The sequence below is a fragment of the Elaeis guineensis genome, chromosome 3 (assembly GCF_000442705.2).
Source record: "Elaeis guineensis isolate ETL-2024a chromosome 3, EG11, whole genome shotgun sequence".
NCBI lineage: Eukaryota > Viridiplantae > Streptophyta > Magnoliopsida > Arecales > Arecaceae > Elaeis > Elaeis guineensis.
Genome location: NC_025995.2, coordinates 75940631 through 75965127, shown reverse-complemented (window position 1 = coordinate 75965127; position 24497 = coordinate 75940631). Strand labels below are relative to the sequence as shown.

The 24497-nt window shown below is 38.4% G+C and overlaps 1 protein-coding gene and 1 pseudogene across 1 annotated transcript; both read right to left on the bottom strand.

Moving 5' to 3' along the window:
* Positions 1 to 209: 209 nt before the first annotated feature.
* LOC140856242 (heterodimeric geranylgeranyl pyrophosphate synthase large subunit 1, chloroplastic-like) lies at positions 210 to 1107 on the bottom strand (annotated as a pseudogene).
* A 715-nt stretch (positions 1108 to 1822) lies between these two features.
* On the bottom strand, positions 1823 to 5504 carry LOC105033995 (NF-X1-type zinc finger protein NFXL1). Its single transcript, XM_073253823.1, is given in 3 exon segments — positions 1823 to 2315; positions 2318 to 5273; positions 5392 to 5504. Coding segments are annotated over 2 exon segments (3315 nt in total). The 5' UTR covers positions 5392 to 5504; the 3' UTR covers positions 1823 to 1956.
* Between the last annotated feature and the right edge of the window lie 18993 nt (positions 5505 to 24497).

Genomic DNA, 24497 nt, shown 5'->3' with positions numbered 1-24497 from the left:
ACTATGAGCTCTTATGGTAGTGAAGCCCATATCATTTCAATTTCATAAGATACAATTCTTAATTATATTTTCAATAAAATAGTGGAAAGATGGAAGATTTATCCCCTACAATAATCGATATAAATTTTTATATTCTTAATAATTCAAGAATACTTGTTATGCTCACAGCAGATAAGGATATCAGAAATATGTATGAAATACATCTAAAGTTAAAAGTTGTAATAATTAACATGGTTGTCATCCACCACTTGGAACAGCAATCCAATAAGCCTAGCATATCGCCACAGCAACTTGATCTGGTCATTAAAGCCCCACCCGAAAATCAATCTTATGACCGCCAAGGCCTCCAGCAAGAAGATGATCTTGTGGAGGTGGATGGATTCGAGCTGATCAAGGCCAAAGGGGGCTGCCAATCCCATGGACTTTATGTCCACCATCTGGCCGGCGACCAACCCCTCAGGTCCGATGGAGCGAGAGAGCTCGGCGACCACACGGACAATGCAAGCAAGTGGGATGGGGTCATCAGCTAGATAGGAGGCAGGGTCAGCGAGGTGGTCGAAGGCGAGGGTGAGAGAGCATCATCAGTGAGGATGGCGATGGGCTCGCCAAAGATGAGATGGCGAAGGCTTGCCATGATGGAGGTTGTCATCTCTATGCAAGGAAGGTCATCGTGAATGAGGACATGGTTTGGACTATCTGAATATGGCAACAGCAGGACCATGGCTTGGCACTCGCGATCACCAACAAGCTCGTAGGGAACGAGGGAGAGGATGTGGTGGACATGCTTGCAACCAATGAGGGAGTAGTGCATCACCTTATGGATGTGCTCAGGGTGGTCGAAAGGGACGGCGGTGTCCAGGCCCCGATGCACAGCATTAGCCTTCTAAAGCATGTACTTTTTGAAGTCGAACTCCACCAGCCCGATGGCAGCGATAGGGGTGGTGGAGGCATGGACCTTCATAGCCATCCAGGGTGGGCAAGCGAGGTGGCTACAAGTGGCGGCAGAGGCCGGGGCTAAAAGAAAGAAGAGAGGGAGGAGGAGTGATTAAGGAGATAGGCCGAAGAGCTCACCACTAGGCTGCAGAGGAGACGAGAAATGAAAGCCATTTTCTTATGCTACTGCTTTCTTCTCCTCCGCTTCATTTTGAATTAAATTCCTTATTTGATTTGGGGACAATTTCATCTCTTAAGGGCTGAAACTTAACTCCTATTAAAAATAGATCCAAAGTTATAAAAGTAGTCAATAGGACTTAAAAATTAAAGTACGGTCCCCTAATGGATCGGACATTAAAAATCCTTAAAAACTACATTTTGAATATAGAAATTCTTATTGCACCGCATGCGGTGCAGAATGAGCTGCACCGCGTGCGGCGATTGGCACGGAAACCCTGCTCCCTCCCCCTCAAATCTCAATAAAAAAATAATATTTTTCCGACTCCTCCCCTTCCTTGCGGTGACCAATCACTAGGTACGGTGCACAAAAAATCGCTCTTTTGAATATTAAGAGGAATGAGGATACCATTTTTAATTTTTTTTTTTAATTATGAGACTGGTGACTCTATTAATAAGATAACTTTTTGATTTTTGAACTTCTGTTTAAAATAGAAACTAGGGAAAACATGGTAAAATAAGAAGCTTGCACCGTCTTTCTTTCTCTGCGGCCCACCACATATGATTTTTTTTTTTTCTTTTGTTTAGACCGGCTAGCATGTAATCTAATCTTTGGGAGACCAATTAAAGCAAAACAACTTTATGTTTTTGGGGAATCAAGTACTCAAAAAACACTCATCTTTGATATGCTCTCAGAAATGTACTCAGATCTATAGGTATAAAACCACCGCTGTACATCTTCGCATCAACATCCAATTTTAGACATCAAAAAAGTAACAAAAGGATTCCAGAAAGCAAGTAACAAAAATATCCAAAGAAGCAGATTTCTAAAAGTCCGCTTTGTGCTCACTCATAAGCTGCTTCCCAATCATCCACCTCTTCAGGCATCTCCACCTTACCAACTTCAGCACCCTGCCCTGCTAAACCCAAACCACTTGTTCTTGGTTCCATCACCATACCATCTTCCACCCCTACTGAACCATGATCCTCCACCGATTCAGATGCCACCAAATTTGCACCCATATCCGAATCAAGAACATTCCACCGGTTTGTCGAAGCTGGGACTGGGGCAGCTTCATTCCCTCTCCACACAGGCACAGACACTCCTGCAGTTAACCAGCCAGACCACTCCCCTCCCCATGAATCCGATTTCGAGGCCACAGCCTTCTTCCATGGACCGTTACTCTTTGCAGTCACTCCCCTTCCCTAGATCCCACTGCCCATGCATTACTTGCCCAAGGACCTGATGTCCCAGCATTCTGAAGAACCATTACAGCACCCTGGTAGGCAGACCCATGATCCAACCGCCTCAGAGCAGTAGCCGCCCTTGCTGGATCCCCAAAAACAGCCAGGGCATTCTCGTCATTCAACCACACCAGCTCGCATTCGCCACCAAATCTCAGAACCAATGCACTTGTATCTGCATCCCTTGGCAAATCCAGCATTGCAACCACAAGCCTAGGATCCATGTCAATTAGAGGATCGAAAGCTGGAGGATGAGGAGCGGTTACTGGAATGCCAGGTTTTGAGCCCAGGATCCGAGCAGGAGGTCTGGACTTGGGTGTAACATGAACCACTAGGAACCGCTTTGGCTCCCAACCTGCTGCTTGGACTGAGAGTTTCCATCTCTCAGCTATGTGCCCAACAGCATCTCTCTTCTCCTTCAACATGTGACCAAAGACATGGACCCTGAGGCTACCTGCCCCACCTCCTTTGGCCCTTCCAAGCACCAAGAACTTGAGCCTCTCCTCTACTGCTAGTACCCACTTTGGTTCCCGTCTATAGAGGTCCGCAAGCAAGTCCGATGCCGCGGCACTCTCCCCAAAATGCAAAGCATCCAAATTGGGAGGAGTAATATCAAATGCCTCTGCAAGGTCCCGTTTCCTCTCCTGCTTAGCACACTCCTCATCACAGGTGAGCTTCCTCTGTCCAAGGGGCACCTTCTTCCCATTGGCCTCCACTGACTGCAAGGGAACAGGAAGCTTCTGCACGATAGAGGCTTCAAATGCCGTGTCTCCATGGAACCCACTTATGCCATCCCCAGCTCCACAGGGCACACTGGCAGTCATCCGGCCACAAGAACATGTAATGGTGACGGGGAAATCACACCTGATATCCGGGCAAGGGGCCGAAGGATGACATGGAGCAGTGCATGTGTGCTTGCAATCCCTCCTTGGAGCACCACAGACCTGCCCACATGAAGCCTTCGCCCCGGAGACAGAGACAGAGCTACCTGAAGTATCACAAGGAGGAGGATGGCAAGTTCTAGCGCAAGCGTGCAATCCACATTGCCGAGTCTTCCCACAGAGCTGGTTGCACCGAATATCCTTCGACCCACAAGGTATGTTCCTCAAGAGTACATGCCCTCCAATGCATTCCTTCGCCACAGGGACTGAACATGGTGGACAATTCCCAAAGTGGCAGGTGTGCGAGGCTGAGTGCCCACAAGGCTGGGGGACCAAGCAAGGGTGGGGGCACGATGGGGTTGGAGTGCCGCAAGGGAGTGGTGGAGGGATCGATGTCTTCCCACAAGCACAGGTGAGATCAGTAAAGATGGTCTCGAGACACGGCGGGCAGTGGCCGCTGTGGCATAGCATTTGGCATGAATGCTGCCCGCACCGAAGCCTCTTCCCACAAGGCATCGAGCAAAGATGTGGATCCCAATCCACGCTCGAGAGCTGGGCACCCGGCTTGGATAATGGGCAGCAGCGCTCGCTGCAGCGGTGCCTCCCGCAGTTCTTCTTCCGACCACATGGCTTATCGCAAACAAAAGTCTCCCTTTCTTCTGAAACCTTGTAACACTCCACAGTCTGGCTTGACGACCCACACCTGCATTTCTGCTCGACCCGAACCAAACAGGGCGGGCACTCCCCCTCATGGCAAGTCTCTTTGCATCGATGAAGCCCACAAATGAGGAGCTTTGCACAAAGTTTGGAACAAGTGGGTATTGGATCCAAGCAACTCTCCCTCTCTTCCTTCAATTCAGTTTTTCCACAGTGACAAGTTTTGATCTTTTCCGGCAAAAGCTCGCACTCCCCACAGGTGCCTGGATGGCAATTCTCACTGCAGAAGTGGCTCCCACAAGCAAGTGTTCGCCCACAGATTGAATTACATGAGAAGACCCCGTCGATCTCCTTGACATCGCCCTTCACCGCCATGCTGCCGCAAATCACAATCTCAGTCTTCTTCTTGCAGAAGCACGAAGCGGATATGAGAACACGACAGGGGCTGCAAGCGCCGGTGTGGCAGACACGATCACAGCGGTGGCGGCCACAGGAGAGGAGGCGGTTGCACTGCTGGCCACAGGTTAACGGGCTCCTGCGATCGGAGCAACGCCGGACGATGGTCTTCTTCCCACATGGGCATGGCCGGCGGGGAGCAAATGCCTTGCATGGTGGGCAGGGGCCCGGGTGGCATTGGAGAACACACACATGGGGGCACCGGCTATCATCATCGCCGGTGGAGGAAGGCGGAATCTTGTCGAGGGGTTTCCCGCAGGGCTCCCCACAGGAATGCGGAGTGAGGTAGAAATCAATCGGGGGATCACGGCGGCGGCCACAGAAGCACGTGTAGTTGAGTTCCTGGGCCGGTGTGGCCTGCACTGATTGGCACCCAGGGCACCGCCACCTGCCGCCACCGCCACCGCCGTCAGCTGTCGCGGCAGGAGCAACAGTGTCGGCCGAGGTGGGGGAGCGGGCCCATTTCCGGATGCAGGGGAGGTGGAAGATCGAGAAGCAGCTAGAGCACGACCAAATAGAAGCAGAACGGCGAACCATATCGTAGCAGATCATACACTCCACCACTCCCCTCGCGAGCTTGTCCTGGATCTCCTGGACCAGCTGCGGCACGGAGGCTGGGTCCGCCCCGGCCATCAGTCGCGCCGGGGGAGCCGCCCCGCGGGGCACGTACGCCGGACGGGCCGGTTGATTGTTCCGATGGCGATGGTGGCCGAGATTAGAACCGGGAGCATTAATCGGTTCCCCGCTGGGAGGCGGTGGCTGGTGGATGGAGGTGGCGGCGGCGGATCCTCGGGGAACCCATTCCGGGCGGTTTCCGGAGGCGGCGGAGGGAGCGATGCGATGGTGGTGGCGGAGGCCACCGCCGTTGCCGATCCTCCGGTCATCGCGGGGGCGGGAGCTCTCGGAGGAGGCCGGCCGCATCATCTGATGATCCGAAGATCCGACCAAACCCACGATCTCAGATCCCGTTCCCGTGGTCGAAACGGAAACTCGAACCCTAAGCCCAGTAAGTAAGGTAGAGAAGAGAGGAGATCGGGAATACCTGAAAGCGATGGAGAGGAAACTATTCGGCTATTCCTTCTCAATTCTTCGACTTTATTCCCTTGTGTTATATAATAAAACGTTGGGAGAGGAAGCGGCGGGTATTTAAAGGGTAGGAGGCTTGGGGACGACGCAACGAGTTCGCGGGTCGGCAACTCGGCAAGTCTCCACGGCCAGCGAAAGCGGCGGCGGCGGCGGGGAACCACGATGCGAGCTCACTAGCCGTTGAGAGCTTATTGGCGTTGGATTTCTATCTGACGGCTGTGATTGGAGAGGAGTCGGAGGGCAGACACGTGATTGTCGGGACGCGGTCACGTGAAGGGGTGTGGTTGAGATGATCTATGGCACGGGCAATGCACCTGCATTCTCGCACAGCAACCATCCTGAATCGTACCAATTGCTTCTTGCCACCTAGCCACAATTGTTTGGACAGTATTTTTTTAATCTCGATTTTAAAAAGGTAATAATGAGAACTTGTTCGCCACGAAATCGACAACGTGGGTTTGGTATGATTAGATTATCGACCTTCTTTGGGCACGTGCTAGATTCCGTTTGCTTTAGATAGACTTGATAGATTTTCGGCTTTTTCCCTGCATTTTCTCGAGAGTCCTGGTCTCATTGCGACTCTTGGAGCCCAAGTTTTGTATTACTATGTTATTTGATCAACTAAAACTTCATATTAAAACTCCAAGTTCTCTACGAAAAAAAAAAAAAAAAAACGCCAAGTTAAAACACACATTTTGCATGGGTTACATACAATGAACAATTGCAAGGAAAGAAGCATTTCATTCTCATGAGTTTTTAGTCTCAAGCCAAAATTGTAGTTCATACTCAATACATTTATATGATGCGAAAACATCATTTCCATTGTGTATAGGGGTGCTATCAGGTTGGGTTCAAGTTTCACTAATTCTCGGCCTATATCCATTAGAATTGTAGGTCTAAATTTTCATGCATACCCATCCATTTGAATGGTTGGGTCAGTTCCATGTTCGGCTATGTTAAAACCCATGCATAATTTGTACCGATTTCTAACCAAGTGTAGGTTAGATATGGGTTCCTATCAGATGCAAACTTATTGTGAATGCCCTGGAAGAAAATATAATGACTCCGACTAATCTTTGATGGGCAAATAATAACTTATCTAACTAAAGTTAAGACCATATGAGTATCATCCATAGGACAACAAGTGGTGAAATGTGAAGAGTTAAGTTGGGATCAATGTTTCCTTGTTACTCAATTTTATTGAACCATCCAACCTCCAGTCAAATATAATCACAAAAAGTCCAGTTCCATCTGCACTCAACTAGCTTGCAATTCGCATTACTACGAAAGTGGTGCTTCAGGACATGCTTTCCTAAATGCAGTTGTTTATATGCAGACAAAAATTTTATATATGTTTGGAGGAGTCATATGGATCCATAATTTTCCTAAACAAAGCATCAAACATATATTTATCAACAGAGATAGCAATTGGATCGGATCGGACCAAACAAGGATCAAGAAAGATGCTAGTTGGATCAAAAATTCGTCAACCTAAACTCGATTTTTTTATCAAGAGGGTCAAAAATTTAGGTCGAAACTTGATATATTTAGTAAATAAATAATCTGACCCAACCCACATAACCTATTTATTAAATAGATTAAGTAGTAGGTTAAGCAGGTCGGGTTAAATATGTTAGAATAAATTAAGTAGATTTTAAATATATTAAATAGATGTTAATGGATTGGATTATAATCCTATCTAATTATTAAACAGGTTAAACAGATCAAAAGATTTGAACCTAAACCCAACCTATTTAATAAACTGATCTAAATGAGTTAATTCATTTATCATCCAAACCCATTTATGTCAAATTCAAATCTATTTAAAGTAGATCAGGTTGATGTATCGCGTCTAAATTGCCACCCTTATCTATGAGGTATTCTTGTTCTTCCTCGTTACTTTGATCATCATTGTACAAACCATAAGCATGTTATTTGTAATGAGATGATGCAAAATAACAACATAAGCTTAGGGAGATTAGTAAGCTAATTGGCCCAAAAATTACTCTAGTAATGTTAAACTACTTTTGTTGCTCTATGCTCATTATGTCATTGTAAACTACAGAGACCAAAACTAGAATCCGATGGAAGCCATGACAAACACTAGGTGCCAAACTCCTCAATAACATTAAATTTTAGCTTGAATACCTGAAGTTACATAAAATTGAGAATAAACAACAGAAACAGAGGAATCTAATGTTGCTTATACAACAAAGCAATGCAAACAATTTCTTTCAAAAGAAGAGAAGCAACAAAAATAGTTTTTTTTTTTTTTTACAAAAAAACCAAACAATAATTGCATATGGCACAGTGATTTCTATATCTTGTATGTATTGTTTTAGTTTAGACAGCATCAGCAATGGGTATGCTGTTAGAATAAAAAGGGAATTCCATTTGCTTTGTGTAAAGGATGCTGAGCCCTTTGTAGTTTCGCAATACCTACTTAGTGGGTTCCATACGGAATCATTCAAATAAGTGATACAAGCAACACAAAATGGATATAATGTACAAAATAAAATCATTTCTAACACCAAGCCTCAATTGACAAAACAATAAATCCACATCAATATCATACGTTCATAACTGCATTCAAAATTCCATAATGATAAATCCAAAACTTTGCAAACCAAATAAGTCACCATCCAAATCGCAACTTCTTAGTTTACATAATAAAACATATTTATAAATATAAACAGAACCCTACAGAAGTTTGTTCCTCCCTCGCATTACCAATTAAACATAATGCATCTACATTTGATAAAAGTCAATATTAGGAATTAGGAATGGCATAAAGAACCTAGTAGATATATGTGAAAGACATAATCAATTCAGTGTCCTCATCCTCATCTACATAATCAATTTTGTGATGAATATGCATAACATGAATGGTTTGCAAATTATGAAATATATAGTTTTTTTCTTCAAATTATCTTCACTTTCTAAGAGTGCCCTCTATGCCAATCATTATGGCAACCAAAAGCCTCGACTATCTTTACAGACAGAACTAAGAAAATCATCAATGGTTCTAGAATTAGCACTAGGTGCCAACTTTGAGGCAAATATGGAAACAAGAATCGTTAAAACATTGCAAGACTTTGATGCCAAAGTGGGATTTTTCCTTTCATAGACTATCTAATATTTCAAAAATATCAAAATTATCCTCTCTAAGATGAATATATACAAAACAGCACAGCGTTTTGACCCATCATTAAAAAATTAACCAAAAATAAAGGTAATCTTCATGTAAAAAAGGTAACCCATAGTAATAGAAATACTAACATATTTGCGCTTCCACATATATCTCAAGCTTATTCTTTGATGGATGGCTGCCAATATAGCTTGTGAAATTTTTCTCATGAGATTCTTGTATTAAGTCATCATTAGTGTCATTTGATAGAACTACTCTAGAAGAAGATGTCACAACACTACTAATAATATATGACTGACTTTGCTCTGTTGAATTTGTGAGAATTATCTATTTTATACCAATCAAATAGTCTTAGGAGCATCATGAACATGCTAAACATGTGAAATCAACAAGAATGACACTACATACCTTCTTGAAACAAAACACGTTTAATGGAATGGATCAATAACCAAAGCAATTGCTAAAAGCAACCCTTCCACCATCGATCAAAAATTTCTTTCATTCTATATTGCATCATGCAATAGTGAGGTTTTGTCTTTCTTTCTTCAAATGCAAATCTATCATGCCAACTTCATCCGTCCAAATGCTGATAAAGTTCATATGGAAGTTGCCAATCATATCCTAACGATGACTGCGGAATGAAAGTCCTCAAACACATCTTTACATTCCAATACCCTCTCAAACATTATTACAGAATTCCACCTTGTCACAATATTTAAAATGGTTGTTTCTTCTTGGGTATTTTCATTTTCATAGCAATATATGCGAAAAGCAATTGAGGTGAATATATAGAATCATGTAAGAATCCTATGCTTATTTGTCTAACCATATATCTTATTTATTCCTTCTTTTACTACCAAGTGCAGATATGTGCAGAACAATAAATGTGAAAAAAATTAGTACTTTCTAAAGAGAGAGATATTTGCCGAACCTCTATCAGATCATCTTAACCTGTTCATTGAGAGGTTGTCTAATGTAATAGAACATAATACATTTTCAATATTCTAACTTAGAAAATAGTAGCCAGTAGAAAACACAGAGTACTCCAGTATGACATTCATCAAGTAGCATAAAACTGATCATTTTTTTCTACAATTTCCAATTTGAATCAGCATAATGTGAAGCAAGGATCATATAACCAAGTATTTGGTTCCTTGTCCCATGTATCATTGACAAACTGATGGGTCCATGATTGTTTATGTGTCATTGACAAACTTTGGATTTATTTTTCTCATTATATCCTCCCTCTCAAATTGAGATAGAGCATCCTTTTGCATTGTTTGCCTATTTTGCAGTTCCACTCAAGGCAAAGACATTATGGTGATCTAAGTAGGACGAACAGAATGCAATGATACATCATATACAATAAAAATATTAAAATATCTTTTCTAGTGTCTAGTTGAGTAATATAAATAATGTGGTATCAATGAGTTCTAGAGTGAGAAGCTCTGGGATTCTTAGACAGAGAAATCCATCACATTTCAAAATACAGTTTTCCTGAATCGTTCCCAACCATCGCATGAATTTCCAATCTGTATCTTCCAAACAGAGAATGGTTCCCAAGACTCCAAAATAACCACCGGTCCATCGACGCTTATGGAGCCCCCATCGGCTTTTATACTGCTACCAAGAGGCTGGAGGAGGTCTGAAAGCAGGGGCCACCTTCAGTACTCATGGGAGCGAAAGCTATCCCTCTAAGGGAGAAGAGAAAACTCAACTGGACACACCCAAAAGACAGCCACTCTCTATATGGTTCCTCTCGACCACTCATTCTGCACAACTACCACCTCCCTGAACTATCACAATAAAGTTGCTTCATCAAGCCACCTCCGTCCCCTCCTTTTTAGCGATTGAATCATTGTTTTGAGAAAATCAAATGTGATAGCCCAGCCAGCCCAAACAAACCAAAAAAAAAAAAAATGAATGATGAAGACTCCCACAGGGAGTCTTCTTCTCCCGACCGGCTCCTAATCGAAGTTGGAAACCTCACCGGAGAGGAGTCAAACTCCTCTCCTTTGGTTCTATTTAAAGGGGAGACCCTTCTCCCTTCTTTCTACCAAAGAATCCCGGGGCAAAACGGCGGCAATCGCCGGAAATTTCTTCACGGAGACCCGTCACTGTGCCGTCCATTTTCTCGCCGGAAAAGCTTCGCCGGCGACGGAGGTAAGCTTCCTCCCCTTCCTCTCTCCTCCCCCTTCCTTTCCGTGCCGATGTGCACGCTCGCCGGCGACCGAAGTCGCCGGATTTTGTTGCGGAAGAATTTTCTTTTTTGCCGTTTTTCCGTCGTCGGTGGTCACCGTCGACCATCGGTTTGGCCTCCTCTTGCCGCGGATCGTCTCTTCTCTTACCGACGGCCGCCCCACGCCGGCTGTGCCGCCGGCCGGCCACCCAATGAGGGGACCTCAAGGTCCCCTGTTTCAGCCCAAAATAAGTCCACGGGAAGAAGAAAAGAAAAAGAAGAAGAAGAAGAAGGAAAAGAAAAAGAAAAAGAAAAGAAGAAGAAGGAAAAGAAAAGAAAAAGAAAAGAAAAAGAAGAAAAAAAAAAGAAAAAGAAAAAAAAAAAGAAAGAAGAAAAATAAAATGATAATAATATAATAATAATAAATAGGATTTTCTCCTCTCTCCTCCGTGAAGAAAAAGAAAAAAAAAAGAGAGAGAAAAGAAAAGAAAAGAAAAATCATTAAATTAATTAATAAATAATGATATAAATAATAAAATATGAGAAAGAGAGTTTCTCTCTCTTCCCTCTCTCTCTTCAGCCTGAACTAGTATTTCTCTCTCTAGAATTGGACTTTCTCTCTCTACTTTCTCTCTCTAGAATCCTCTCTCTAGATTATTTCTCTCTCCTAAGATTTTTAAAATTTTGAGAAGAATGATGATGAATTTAAATGATTCTCGTAATGAATTTTTGATCTATGATCGTCGGACGGTACACCGACATCCACTTTGATCAGATCAGGTATTTTTAGATTTTATTTCTCATGATCTTATTGAATTATCCACATGATAATTTTAGCATGATTTGATCTGATCGATCAGAATTTGTTGAATCATATTGTCTGAAGAATTCAAGATGAGTTTTCTCTCTCTAGAATTTTCTCTCTCTAAAATTCTCTCTCTCTAAAATATTCTCTCTCTTGATTGATTCTCTCTCTAAAAAGGTTAGTGAATGAAGAAATTTCTTTTAATAATCATGATCTGATTCTAATGAAGAACCCTGATCCATGATTGTCTGACAGCGTACTGGCACCTACCTTGATCAGACCATGAATCTTTAGATTTGATTACCCATGATTTCGATCTAGCCATGACTTGATTTGATCATGTTGATTTCACCAATTGAGATATTAGACCAATCGTAATGTTGGATTGTGTCACCTAATCAATTCGAATTGTACCTCATGAATTCTCTCTCCTCTGATTTTCTCTCTCCACTTGATTTTATGAAATCGATGAAGAAACCTCGATCCTATCACTTCGAATCTGATTTGATCTGATAGTCAAACTTTGGATCGTTTAGGTCCTAATTAGATTTTGATTAGATGAAATTAGATGATCGGACCCAATCTAAACCGTTGAAATATGGTATTCGTATTCTTTCTAATTATTGAAATTGATTCTGTATAGGATTGTAGATGTTTGATCATGGGATATCGCGATATGATCTACGAACAGAATTTTTGAAAGAAAATTTATAGAATTATATGGATTTATTGGAATACGTTTGAGGTAAGTAATGTTTCACTTTTTCTAGATTTATCGGCAAATTATAATGTATTCTTCTGACATGATTTGTGAAACGATGCATGAATTGGATGAATGATATTTTGTTATGAAAATATCTTATTTGAAATGTTATGATGAAGCATGATTGAATATATTGATTTCATGATGCATTATATTGATTTATTTCGATACTACATGATTATATGTTTTATTATCGAAATTAGAATATGAAACATGATTTATGAAGAATTATGATATAAGAAACAATAAGAATTGACAACCTGACTATGTAAAGGACCCTGCCAATGGGGGCATATACGTTGGCAATTGATTGTCCTGAGGGTTTATGTCGCCAGCGAGACCAGCGACATATCGCCAGAGAGACCAGCGACAAACCGCCAGAGAGACCAGCGGTTCCAAAGGACATGGCTGCCAGATGATTCGCAGCCGACCGCAAGCAGATACGCGGTATTATGACCCTGCCACAGAGAAAATGTGGTCATAGCTCGTGGTTGACGAAAAGAATTGAAGAACAAAAGAAATTGAAATTTGGAAAGAAACTTGAATTTTCGAAAAAGAAATGAATTTGGCATGAATTATATTGCATAATTGAAATTGACTTCGAATTTATGAACTCTATATACTTATTTTCTATAAATGATTATTTACTTATATGCCTGATGAAATCTGTTGAGAAGTGATCATTGCTTACTGGGCTGTCTAGCTCATTACCTTTTATTTTACTGTTTTTACAGATGTTGAAGAATTAAGATGATACAAGATATAAATGGAAGAGTGATCAGAAGCAGAATCTTCATACTTTTATTTTAGGTTGAAAGGCTTGTTGAATTTGATGCAAAGCCTTTGAATCGTTGTTGAATTTATTGAGATATTAAAGAAAAAGTTTAGATCGTTATATTTTAGATTTAAATTGTTGACTAATTATTCCGCTGTTGTTTTAGGATAGTATGATAAGATGCCTTGCATGCTTATGGAAAGAGTTTTCTATGAGTATGCGGCGGTTGCCATAACCCTCGATTCAAAATCTTGGATCGGGGGCGTGACATCAAAGCAACCGAAATCACATCATTATATTAAAATCTCGTTAAATCATTCTCATAGGTTTGTGCGACACCTAGTACCATCCTCAAAGATCCTCAAACCCAGCAGATATGGAACTGACGCTCCGGACCATCACTCTTATATTGACATCGTGAAGAATGCTAGACCACTTGCCGTTTTCCCAAAAGTCTCTCCCTAACAATGCCGCTCAGCCTTTAGCTCCTCCAGCACCGTCAACCTCTCACATCCTGCCTCTTCTTTGGTGTTTTCTCGACCATTCAATGCTCCATCAATCCCGCCAAAACAAGCTTGCTTTAAAGGGGTGTTGCTTCAAGTGCGGAAGCTCGGACCACCTTAAATTTGCCTACAGAAACCTAATAAAGAGTTTCTACTATCTGAAGTTCGGTCACATGGTAAAGACTTGCAAATTGATCTACCATTACTCCATCATGAAAATCGGTAGAAGCCCACTACCCATGGTTCCACCCACCTTAATCCAGAACCCTTCTCGCTAATTGTGCTTGAAAGTTTTCCTTCCATTCTCATGCAAAATGAATAGTTGCTTACCATTTGGAATGTGCGGTCCTCATTGAATCATTCGGACGCCCCATAAAAGAAGACGACGTCTTATGTACGCTTGCTCACAAAGCTAAGAATTAAGTTCAGATCATGGACTAAACAACTTTCCGCTACTCACTTCCTCATGCCCTTCTTTGATCGCTAGTCCATCCAGAGCCTTATGACATAAGGACACATCCAAGGAGATGGTTTTACTTTGATTGTTAACCAGTGGAACAACTTCTAGGAATGCCCTCCACATAATCTAAAACTTAAGGTTTATGCAACTATCCACAATCTTCCTGTGCACTATTGGACGGTGGACATAGTTGCAACCATCATCTCTAACTTTGGTGTCTCCCTTAGAGCCAGCCAATCCAGTTTACAATGGGATGATATTGTTGGAAAACATAGGCGATTTCATGCATGTATTTCAAAAATTTTTGAAATAAAATACCACAGAAAACAACTAGATTAATCATATTAATCTAACATGCATATGATCTAATCATCAAATCAACCTACTTTAAAATCTATGGCATGATATGTTGCATATAAAATCTGAAATAATCACATGATAAAATCTGCATGCATGGATGTAAGCAGTGGATCAAATCTACATCTACCTGAGTTCAGAACTCGATAACTGAGCGTGAATAGACGATCGCCGTTGCTAAGAGACATGGTAAAGAGGATCCTTGATGGTTGCTCGTAGCCACACATATGTCTGACCTCTATGGAAAGTCTACTCGAAGCTCTAATCTGATTAGTCTTTTCAGGAATGCTAGTTCACGCGAAGATCATCTTTTTGGCCGATCTGTATCCTTTCTTCAAATCTCTGGAATCTTTTCAGAGGTTGAAAATGGACTTCTGGAGGAAATGAAGAGGTAGAAGAAAGATGGAGAGAAGACTATATTCTCTTTTCTTTTTCTCTCTTCCCAAACACTTAAGACCAAAATCCTAGAAACTAAGTTTTGCGCACACCCCAAGAGAGAGGACTCTCCTCTCTTTTTTTCACACCAAGAACTCACGCCCAAGACCCCTTCACGTGAAGACCCTTTTTTTCTTCTTTCTTACATGCACAAAACAAAAAATAAAACCCCTTTTATTGGTGTGTAATGAGGTAGGGATGAAGAGTCCTAAAGATCTTAGATTCTACCATATATTGTCTCTCTTCCATAAATTTCATGCTGCAGAAAAATATGGGGTGCCCCCTTAATATTTTTCACAATAAATCAGATTCCTATCTAATTTCTCATGCTGAAAACATCCTCAGAATGTCACACAAAATCAAAAGGATAAAGGGTGTGGCGTGTGGACTTATAGATAATGTCAAACATTATCTATTTGATAACCAATTCAAATCTAATTTGAACCTTCCATAGAAAACCAGATAATGCCCATATTTGGACGTGAGAAAGGGAGGATGGAGGACTTCTTTGGGGTGGAGAAATCTCACGCAAAGTTCTTTTGTGTGTGGAGAAAAATGGCATCCAATCTTGGTGACACATGGGAGAAGAGTACAATGCAATATGGACTCTTAATTTCTTTATTTGAATCCAAACCAAATCACATCTGGTTTAGTCCAAATAAAATAGATAAAATCTAATCAATTAGGTTCATAAATTTTTAATCAAATCTTAATCAAATTAAAAATTGATTGAACTAAAGTTCTGATTAAATCAGAGATAATTCTCTCTTAGCGATTAGATCATCTCATAACCTTATCGGATCAAATATAATTGAATCTAATTCAATTAGATTTGATTTAATCCTCTTTGCTCAATCAAATTGAGCTAATCAGCAATCTAATTGCTAATTAATTCTCCATTCATTCACTAACACTTGATGAATAAATTCATTGTAACTTTTACATAAGGTTAATCATCAATCAAATTGACGATTAAACCCTTGAACGATTCTCAATTGTTGATCAGCCATATGATCAGTCAGAAATTTCTTTTGAGTATGATCCCATAGGTTCAAACCTAAGTCGGTAGCATAGAAATAAATTTCTGAACCAATCGATATAACCATTTAGCAATGGTGATCCGATGTCCGGATAGGTCGAATGATAGTGAAGCAACATTCAAAAATCTATTAGCGTATGGTTACTGTATAATTCATTTCTTTGACCCTAATACTCAAAGACGACCTCGGATTTAACTGTCAATCTTAGATAAGTCATCCACATTATATTTCAATCTTTCAAATCCATCACATGAATTACTCGGATCCAAGTTTTGCTAAATTGAAATATATTGATGCATTACTCCTAATTCAAAGGGATCAATTCTATCTTGATTCACACACCAACTTGACAAGTACTTAACTACATCCGAAAATCATCCATTATTAAATAAAAAATTTAATTAGTCCGACATCAAAGTACAGTGAGTTACTTGCAAGTCACCGTGGTGATCTCAGATCGGAGGGATATTTATACTTATATCCTTCGTGAGCCACTCTTGACAGCAGAGTACTTCACAGTTGGTCACGCTCGGTGATGATATACTCCTACATCTCACCTGCATGCCATACCAGTGTCTCCACACTATTTGGTTATGAAGACAACCAATGCATATGGCATACAATGAGCTACACTTGATGTCGTTATTGTCCTAGTAATAGCGTATTGTTTGGTCACGAATCAATTTAAGGACTACGCGATAAATCTTTCTTTATCGATTAAAGTAATTCTAAGAACTTCATCATAATATAAGAGTTCGTTAGAAGATATAATCTTGTAATGAAAATAGCTAAATAATTTTTATTATTGATCAATTCATATACATTTATAATTAGCACAATCATCAAATGATTAGCTTTACGACATATTTTCTAACAACTCTCATTTGGACTAAAGCCAATCAATATAGTATCATATATCCATCTTCGATTTATCATCTCAAAACTCATAAATATCGAGGCTTTAGTAAATGGATTGGTCAGATTTTTTTTTTTCCATTGATTTTCTAAAGTTCGACGTCACCTCAACAGATTTTTCAAATAAGGTGAAAATGATGCAAAATGCTTGATAAGCTAATGGGACTCCGGTTCTTTTGCATAAACTATAGCTCCGATGCTATACAATACAGTAAGACCATCATCGGAGAGTGCCACTTCTAGCTTGCTAGTAAATCTGTACAATCAAATAGCTTCTTTGTAAGCATCGGATGCTGCAATGCATTCTGCCTTATAAATTGAATTGGCTATATCTTTCTGCTTGGAACTTTTCCAGCAAATTGTTTCATTATTTAGGATAAAAATACATTCCGACACATTCTTGCTATTATTATATCTAACTAAAAATTGAAGTCATACTCTTATCAGTTTTAAGTCAGATTTTTCATAATCAAGTCACCGATCCTCAGTATTTCTCAAATACTTAAGGATGACCTTCCAGTAATTCTCATCCGGATCTTGCAAGTATCCACTCACTATCTCTAGTGAGTATACCATATCCGATCTTATATATGGTGTTCATGATAGAACAAATTCTACTCATAAATACTCTATATACATAGATTGGGATAACCTAAGCAACCTTTTAGATCTATTTCTATAAATCTTCATCCCTAGGATGAGGGATACTTTTTCAAGTCCTTTATAGAGAACAATGATAACAGCAAAACTTTTATTTCCTGTAATGTAAGGAATGTCATTCCTGATTAAAAAAATTTTATTCACATATAAAATAAGAAATACACTTACAGAACTATTAACCTATTTGTATTTGCAGGATTCTTCTTCGTTCTCAATGAAGCCATGCATTTTGATTATTTATCAAAATGCATGTTCCAACTCTGAAATATTTAATATTTTTATAGGAGAAAAATATCTCATTATGGTCAATACCATAATATCGACAATATCCTTAGGCACCCAGACGAGTATTATAGGTCTCCACCTTCTCGTCTGCACCCTCTGATCCTATTGAAGATCCACTCACACTCTATGGACATTATCCTTTCGAGTGGATCAACGAGTGTCTATACACCGTTGACCTTCATGAACTTATTTTAAACTTTATGGCTCTAAGCCATTAATCAGAGTCAGACCTCTGTATGGCATCCATGTAGGTGATCAGATCTTTATTGTTCTCATTGAGTTCAACAGAATCACATCTCAAAATTAAAAATCAAAGTATCTATCCGATGGATGTGGTACTCTATCAAATCTCCTTAATGGTCCTTCTACAATAGGTTCCGGATTTGATCTAATTAAATCCGATTCTATGGATTCTGTAGATTGTGTCGATTTTTCTACCTATCGAACTTCATAAGCTCCACATTAAAGGCATCAATTCCTTCACTAAGGTACTTCTTTTCTAAAAGGAATGCCAAATAATTTTTGTTCTTTAGCAAGATAGAAGTAATATTTCCTAGATTCTTTGGAGTTATCCTATAAAATAATACATATAGAATCGAGATTCAAGCTAATCGATCTGCAAATGTTTGACATAGAACAAATACTCCCAAACCTTAAGATAAGAAAGTATCAGCTTATGCCTAGTCCATATCTCATATGGAGTTATTGCGACTGATTAATTCGAAATCCAATTCAAAACATAACTAGTCTTAAAAGCATAACCTTAAAAGGAGACTGACAGACTTGTAAATCCCATCATGAATCGAACTATATCTAATAAAGTTGATTTCAACAAGAGAGAATCCTATTCTCTTCTAGATATATCAAAAACTCATCAAAAAAATATTCACCTCCTTGGTCTGACCGAAGAGTTTCAATACTATTCTCAATTTATTTTTCTACCTTATTAAAGAATTATTTGAATATTTTAAATAATCTAAATTTATGGCAAACATGTTCATAGATCTAATACATCAGTATGTATCAGATATGACCAAACCTAAATTACCAAAGGTAGGCTTTTATGACATTATCTACCTTAAAGAATTTGTTTGTTGTGTACTATATACTAACAGACTGTGACTATTCATAAATGCTATTTCTTTTATTTTCCACCATGATTTTGACATCATCTATAATGATATTACAAAAATCATTCTATATTAATAATGTAAATCCATCTTTGGTCAGAAGGCCTATGAAAATTATATTCATCAAAATAGACAATGATGACAATCATCGAAATGACATTATTAGAATCGAAAACTTATTTGAGAATTCTTAAAATCAGAACTGAAATATGACTTTCAGCTCTAACATTTAGAAATCTTTTACTGTTTCTAATCTTTCTATTAACCTGAAGTTATTACAATAATTTGTATGGACTTTCGATATCCGATATCTAATATCCAGGTAGTAGTGTCACAAATAGAGAAATCATAAGGTATTATCATATAAGTACCTTCTCTAACAACTCTTTGCTGATTTCTCTTCCTTAGCCTATTTGAGTTAAGAGACTCTGCCAGACTAGATTAACCTTGGACTCTTTCGTCAGTTCGAGCTCCTCAGCCCAAGCATGACTCTTTTGCATCTGCTTTTTTTTTTTTAAAGATTGTTGCTCCACTGAAGATACATCTTTCAGATGTGCAAAAGAACTCCTTCAATATTTGAAAGATTTTCTCCCACTGAGCATCATCGAATTTACAACTAAATTCATATTCTTCATTATTCTCCAAAACACCATACGGTAATATGATCATTTGGCCACTTCTAATAAGTGCCATTGATCGTATCATGTGTGTTGGATGCGGGAATATAGGTGCTGGATCCATAATCATATATAAGATCCATTCGTGCTCTAAAACTATTTATAACTTTCGATATCATCTATCGAAGTTGGATCCTATAAATAAGTCAATCACTGTCAAATAGTGAAGGAGCAATGGACATCTAGCCATAATTGAAAGAAAAATACAAGACCTCTATGTTTATGAATTGATTAAGCCTAAAGACTTGGACTTTAGTCCAAAGGTTCTCCTACTATTTTAGTCGAATTGGTAGCCTCTACCTTCAATCTGAGAAATTATCTTAATTCTTTAGCGAGTACTAAAATCCACACAGACTGTATACAGACCTGAGTATAGCTCGATCAATGCATATGCATCTATAGGTAGGTTCTCAACTAATTATTTCTCCAAATAATTTTTAGTATTAAGTTTCATCCTAGGTTTCATTTCAGTAAGTGATGGGCCTCCACTAAAAGTCCCGATTAGGTCCAACCATTAATATGAACCTACTCAGTGATTCTAACTAATGAATGATCAGACCCAAGTATAGCTCGACCAATCCAACCATTCAATAGATAGTACAACAGAGTCATCATATAATGAATGATAATTTTATCATTTAGAGAAATACCAGATAGATGGCACCTGCAATGTCAATCAGAAATAATGGACCCATTACCATTCACCTTAATAGGAAGCTATGATCTAGTTATCACCATAACCAGCTCATTTTAGAGACCTAATAATTTAGAAGATTTAATTTATGAACTGAGAAAAGAGAAGAAATCAATCAGTAAACTATAATCTTTCCACCGACTTCACCAAGTCATTAAATTGGATTAAGATCACGCTGGTCGAACTAGCACCTAGATCAGTCACACTGATCAATCTTAATGGTATAGGTTAAGTCGAATCACTTAGCAATCTAATCAAGACATAATCTACTAAATTGATCAAATAAGTGAGATCAGTGGGAGGATATGCCAAGCTTGCTTTAGACACCATCAAAATGATCAGTAAGTCACTCTCAATTAAAAACCACCAATCGAAATGTCGAACTTACCTTAGACATCAATTGGTTAATTAGTTTCAATTTGATCAGCTTAATGATTCGTGTTCAACCACTGAGCCACAATCAAGGTTCATTTGATCTAATCAAAGATATGGACTTGACCATCTACAACTATTTTGTTGGTTCTAGAGAAATCTTGATTTAATCTAATTCAATATTTGATTAGATTTAATCAATTTCTCTACTTAGTCTATTAACTCTTTGATGCTAACCTTAGGTCTAATCCAATTAAGAGGATCTGATTTGAGCTAACCCATACCTCTATATTTTATGCAATGTCATTAGATCTTAAATTATAATTCTATATCTAATCGATTCTATACTTAATTCTTAATTAAGTTTCAGCATCAACATGGGTTTAGGTTTAAGTTTTGAATAATTTCAACTTTTCATTTAGTAAACAATTTATAATAAATTTTATGTAAAAATTTTCTATTCTAAAACTGGATCGACTCAATCAACATCGAGCCGATTACACAAGGAGACTGGGTCGACTCAGTTCAAAACTGGGTTGGCTCAGTAATTATGCGAGCACGATTCAAGGAGTTTAGGATCTGAAAATCTTGTATAATTTTAAAATAAAATCAATCATAAATAATTTTTTAGATCATATTTAAACTTTTTATGATTCGAGATTTTATTTTTTTATGATTAAAATAATTTTAATCATATAGATTAGATATTTTATTTTTCATACAACTTTATATCATATACAACAAACCTAGGATTTCAAGATCTAAGATTTTGCAAAAAAATAAGTTCTTCCGTTCGCATTCTTCTTCATGGAATTTAATCACAGGACACCCCTACATGCCATAAGAGTACCCCATCGAATTAAAAGAGAGGATCTTTAAATCTTTCTTGCTTCTATGATCGGATAGTCTGGTGATTAATCCAATCCAAGTACTTACTAATTGGATCATCTAATCTAATCAGATATCATATATACTTGAATTTAAATCTAATCTAAATTATATCAGATCTGATTACAACCTTAGATCACATCTAAATCAGATCATAAACATCACATACAACACATAAAGTTAGATTTTATCAAAAATCAGCATAAACTAGGACAATCTGTTCACTGTAAGGGATAAATCCTACAACAGGATAATCTTATATCAGTTTGTATGATCTACCATTAATTAAATTCAGATCTAAGATATCACATATTAGATCTAAATAAAATTAAATTTTAAATAAAATAGATAAAATTCAATCTAATTAGGTTCATAAATTCTTAATCAAATCTTAATCAAATTAAAAATTGATTGAACCAAATTCTGATTAAATCAGGAATAATTCTTCCTTAGTGATTAGATCATCTCATAATCTTATTGGGTCCAACCTAATTGAATTTAATTTAATTAAATTTAATTTAATCCTCTTTACTCAATCAAATTGAGCTAATCAGTAATCTAATTACTAATTAATCATCCATTAATTTACTAACACTTAGTAAATAAATTTATTGTAACTTTTACATAAGGTTAATCATCAATCAAATTGATGATTAAACTTTTGAATGATTTTTAATCATTGATCAGTCACATGATCAGTCAAAAATTTTTTTGAGTATGACTCTATAGGTTCGAACCTAAGTCAGTAGTATAAGAATAAATTTTTGAACCAATCGATGTAACCATCTAGCAATGGTGACTCGACGTCCGGATAGATCAAATGATAGCGAAGCAACATTCAAGAATCTATTAGCATATGGTTACCATATAATTCATCTTTTTGACCCTAATGCTCAAAATGATCTAAGATTTAATTATCAATCCTAGATAAGTCATCCATATTGTATTTCAATCTTTTAAATCCATCATATGAATTATTCGGACCCAGGTTTTGCTAAATTGAAATACATTGATACATTACTCCTACTAATTCGGAGGGATCAATCCCATCTTGACTCATGTACCGACTTGATAAGTACTTGACTGCACCTAAAAACCATCCATTACTGAATTAAAAATTCAGTTAGTCCATCATCAAAGTACAGTGAGTTGCTTGTAAGTCACTGTGGTAATTTCAGATCGGAGGGATACTTATAACCATATCCTTTGAGAGCCACTCTTGACAGCAGAGTACTCCGTAATTGGTTATGTTTGGTGATGATGTACTCCTACATCTCACCTACATGCCATACCAGTATCTTCATACTATTTAGTTACGAGGATAACCAATACTATGACACACAATGACCTACACTTGATATCGCTATCGTCCTAGTAATAGCATATCATTTAGTCGCGAAACAGTTTAAAGATTACGTGATAAATCTTTCTTTATCGATTCAAGTAATCTTAAGAACTTCATCAAACATAGGAGTTCGTTAGAAGATGTAACCTTGTAATAAAAAAGATCAAATAACTTTTATTATTGATCAATTCATATACATTCATAATTAGCACAATCATCAAATGATTGGTTTTAGGACATATTTTCCAACAGATATTATCAGATTTGATATCATCTTCTACTGTGAAGACTTTGAAAGCATTCCAGAAACTATCAAACTAATAGTTGGGCCTCGAACTCACCTTATCTCTATTGATGTCAATTTTGTTGTAGAATGGGAGCCCAACTTCGATCACTCGAATTTGGAATCTCAAGGTAATCATGATGGGGAAGGACATAATGGATGAGACTTCTAGAATGGCAATGATGGACAATCTCCTAGAAATGACTCTCGATGTCAATATTTTTCTCCAATGGAAGAAAATCAAACCTTAACTCAAAGAAACAATCAATCTGATGACCATGGTTTTAGTCAATTGATCATGTTTAGTATGAACCCAGTTCCTAGACCTTCTAAGGAACATCCTCTAAAGCTTGATCTCCCTCCACCTCTAGCACAGTCAGGTTCTTTGGTTCCTCAACTTACTATTTCCAACCATTCCTTTCTACTACCAAACTTCCTCAATGCACAACTCAAAAGCCTCTGATCCTTGCCTATTGGTACATCGAATCTGATTTCAATTTTAAATTTGGCTCTTCCCATGACCGTGACCCATCAAGCAAGTCACTGGAACCCCTCTCACCCATCGTTCCTTCCCAAGCCAAAATCAATTCAAACCAATCTAGAGCCCTACACTATCCCTATTAAAAAAAATTTTTACACACTAACTTTCTCTCCCCAACCTACCATCTTAATGGCCAAATCATCATCACAACCCCCCCCCCAAATGTCACCTCTCTCCAACCTATAGAACCCTACTTCTCTCCCATTACAATCTACCTCAAAAAACCTACCCTACCTTCTCCCAAACGCTGTGCAAGGTTAAGGGCTAAGAAAGTTAAGCTTTTAGGTCTAGTCGAGGATGAACTTAAGGATGAAGAAACTTTTTCTTAACTCCTTGATAGCCAAGGATATGAAAATATCATGTAGCAAGCGCTTTATCCTTTTCCCACATACAATGACAAGGACGTCCGAATGATCAAAGAAATGGAGTTTAATCAATGTGGTCACAATGCAAGTCTCAGCATTAGCTAAAGCGATAAAGCAATACCTAATTTTTAGTTGTCTTCACTATCTAGTTATAAGCACTCTTAGAAGAAGACTACCATCCTTTTGTCCTTCAATCGACCTATTCTCCAACAAGCTATTTGAATGGTTTTGTATAGACCGCCCCTATGAAGTGAATTTTAGTACAGGGGTAAAACGATAATTTTAAATTTTTTCAAAATTATAATTTTACAGTGAAAATTATTAATTAATCTAATTAATTAATATATATTAATCCTACATAAGGATCTAAATATGATATATATATAGCATGTATTTAAATTTAAAATTTTGAATTCTTACAGTAAATATTTTACTGTTATGT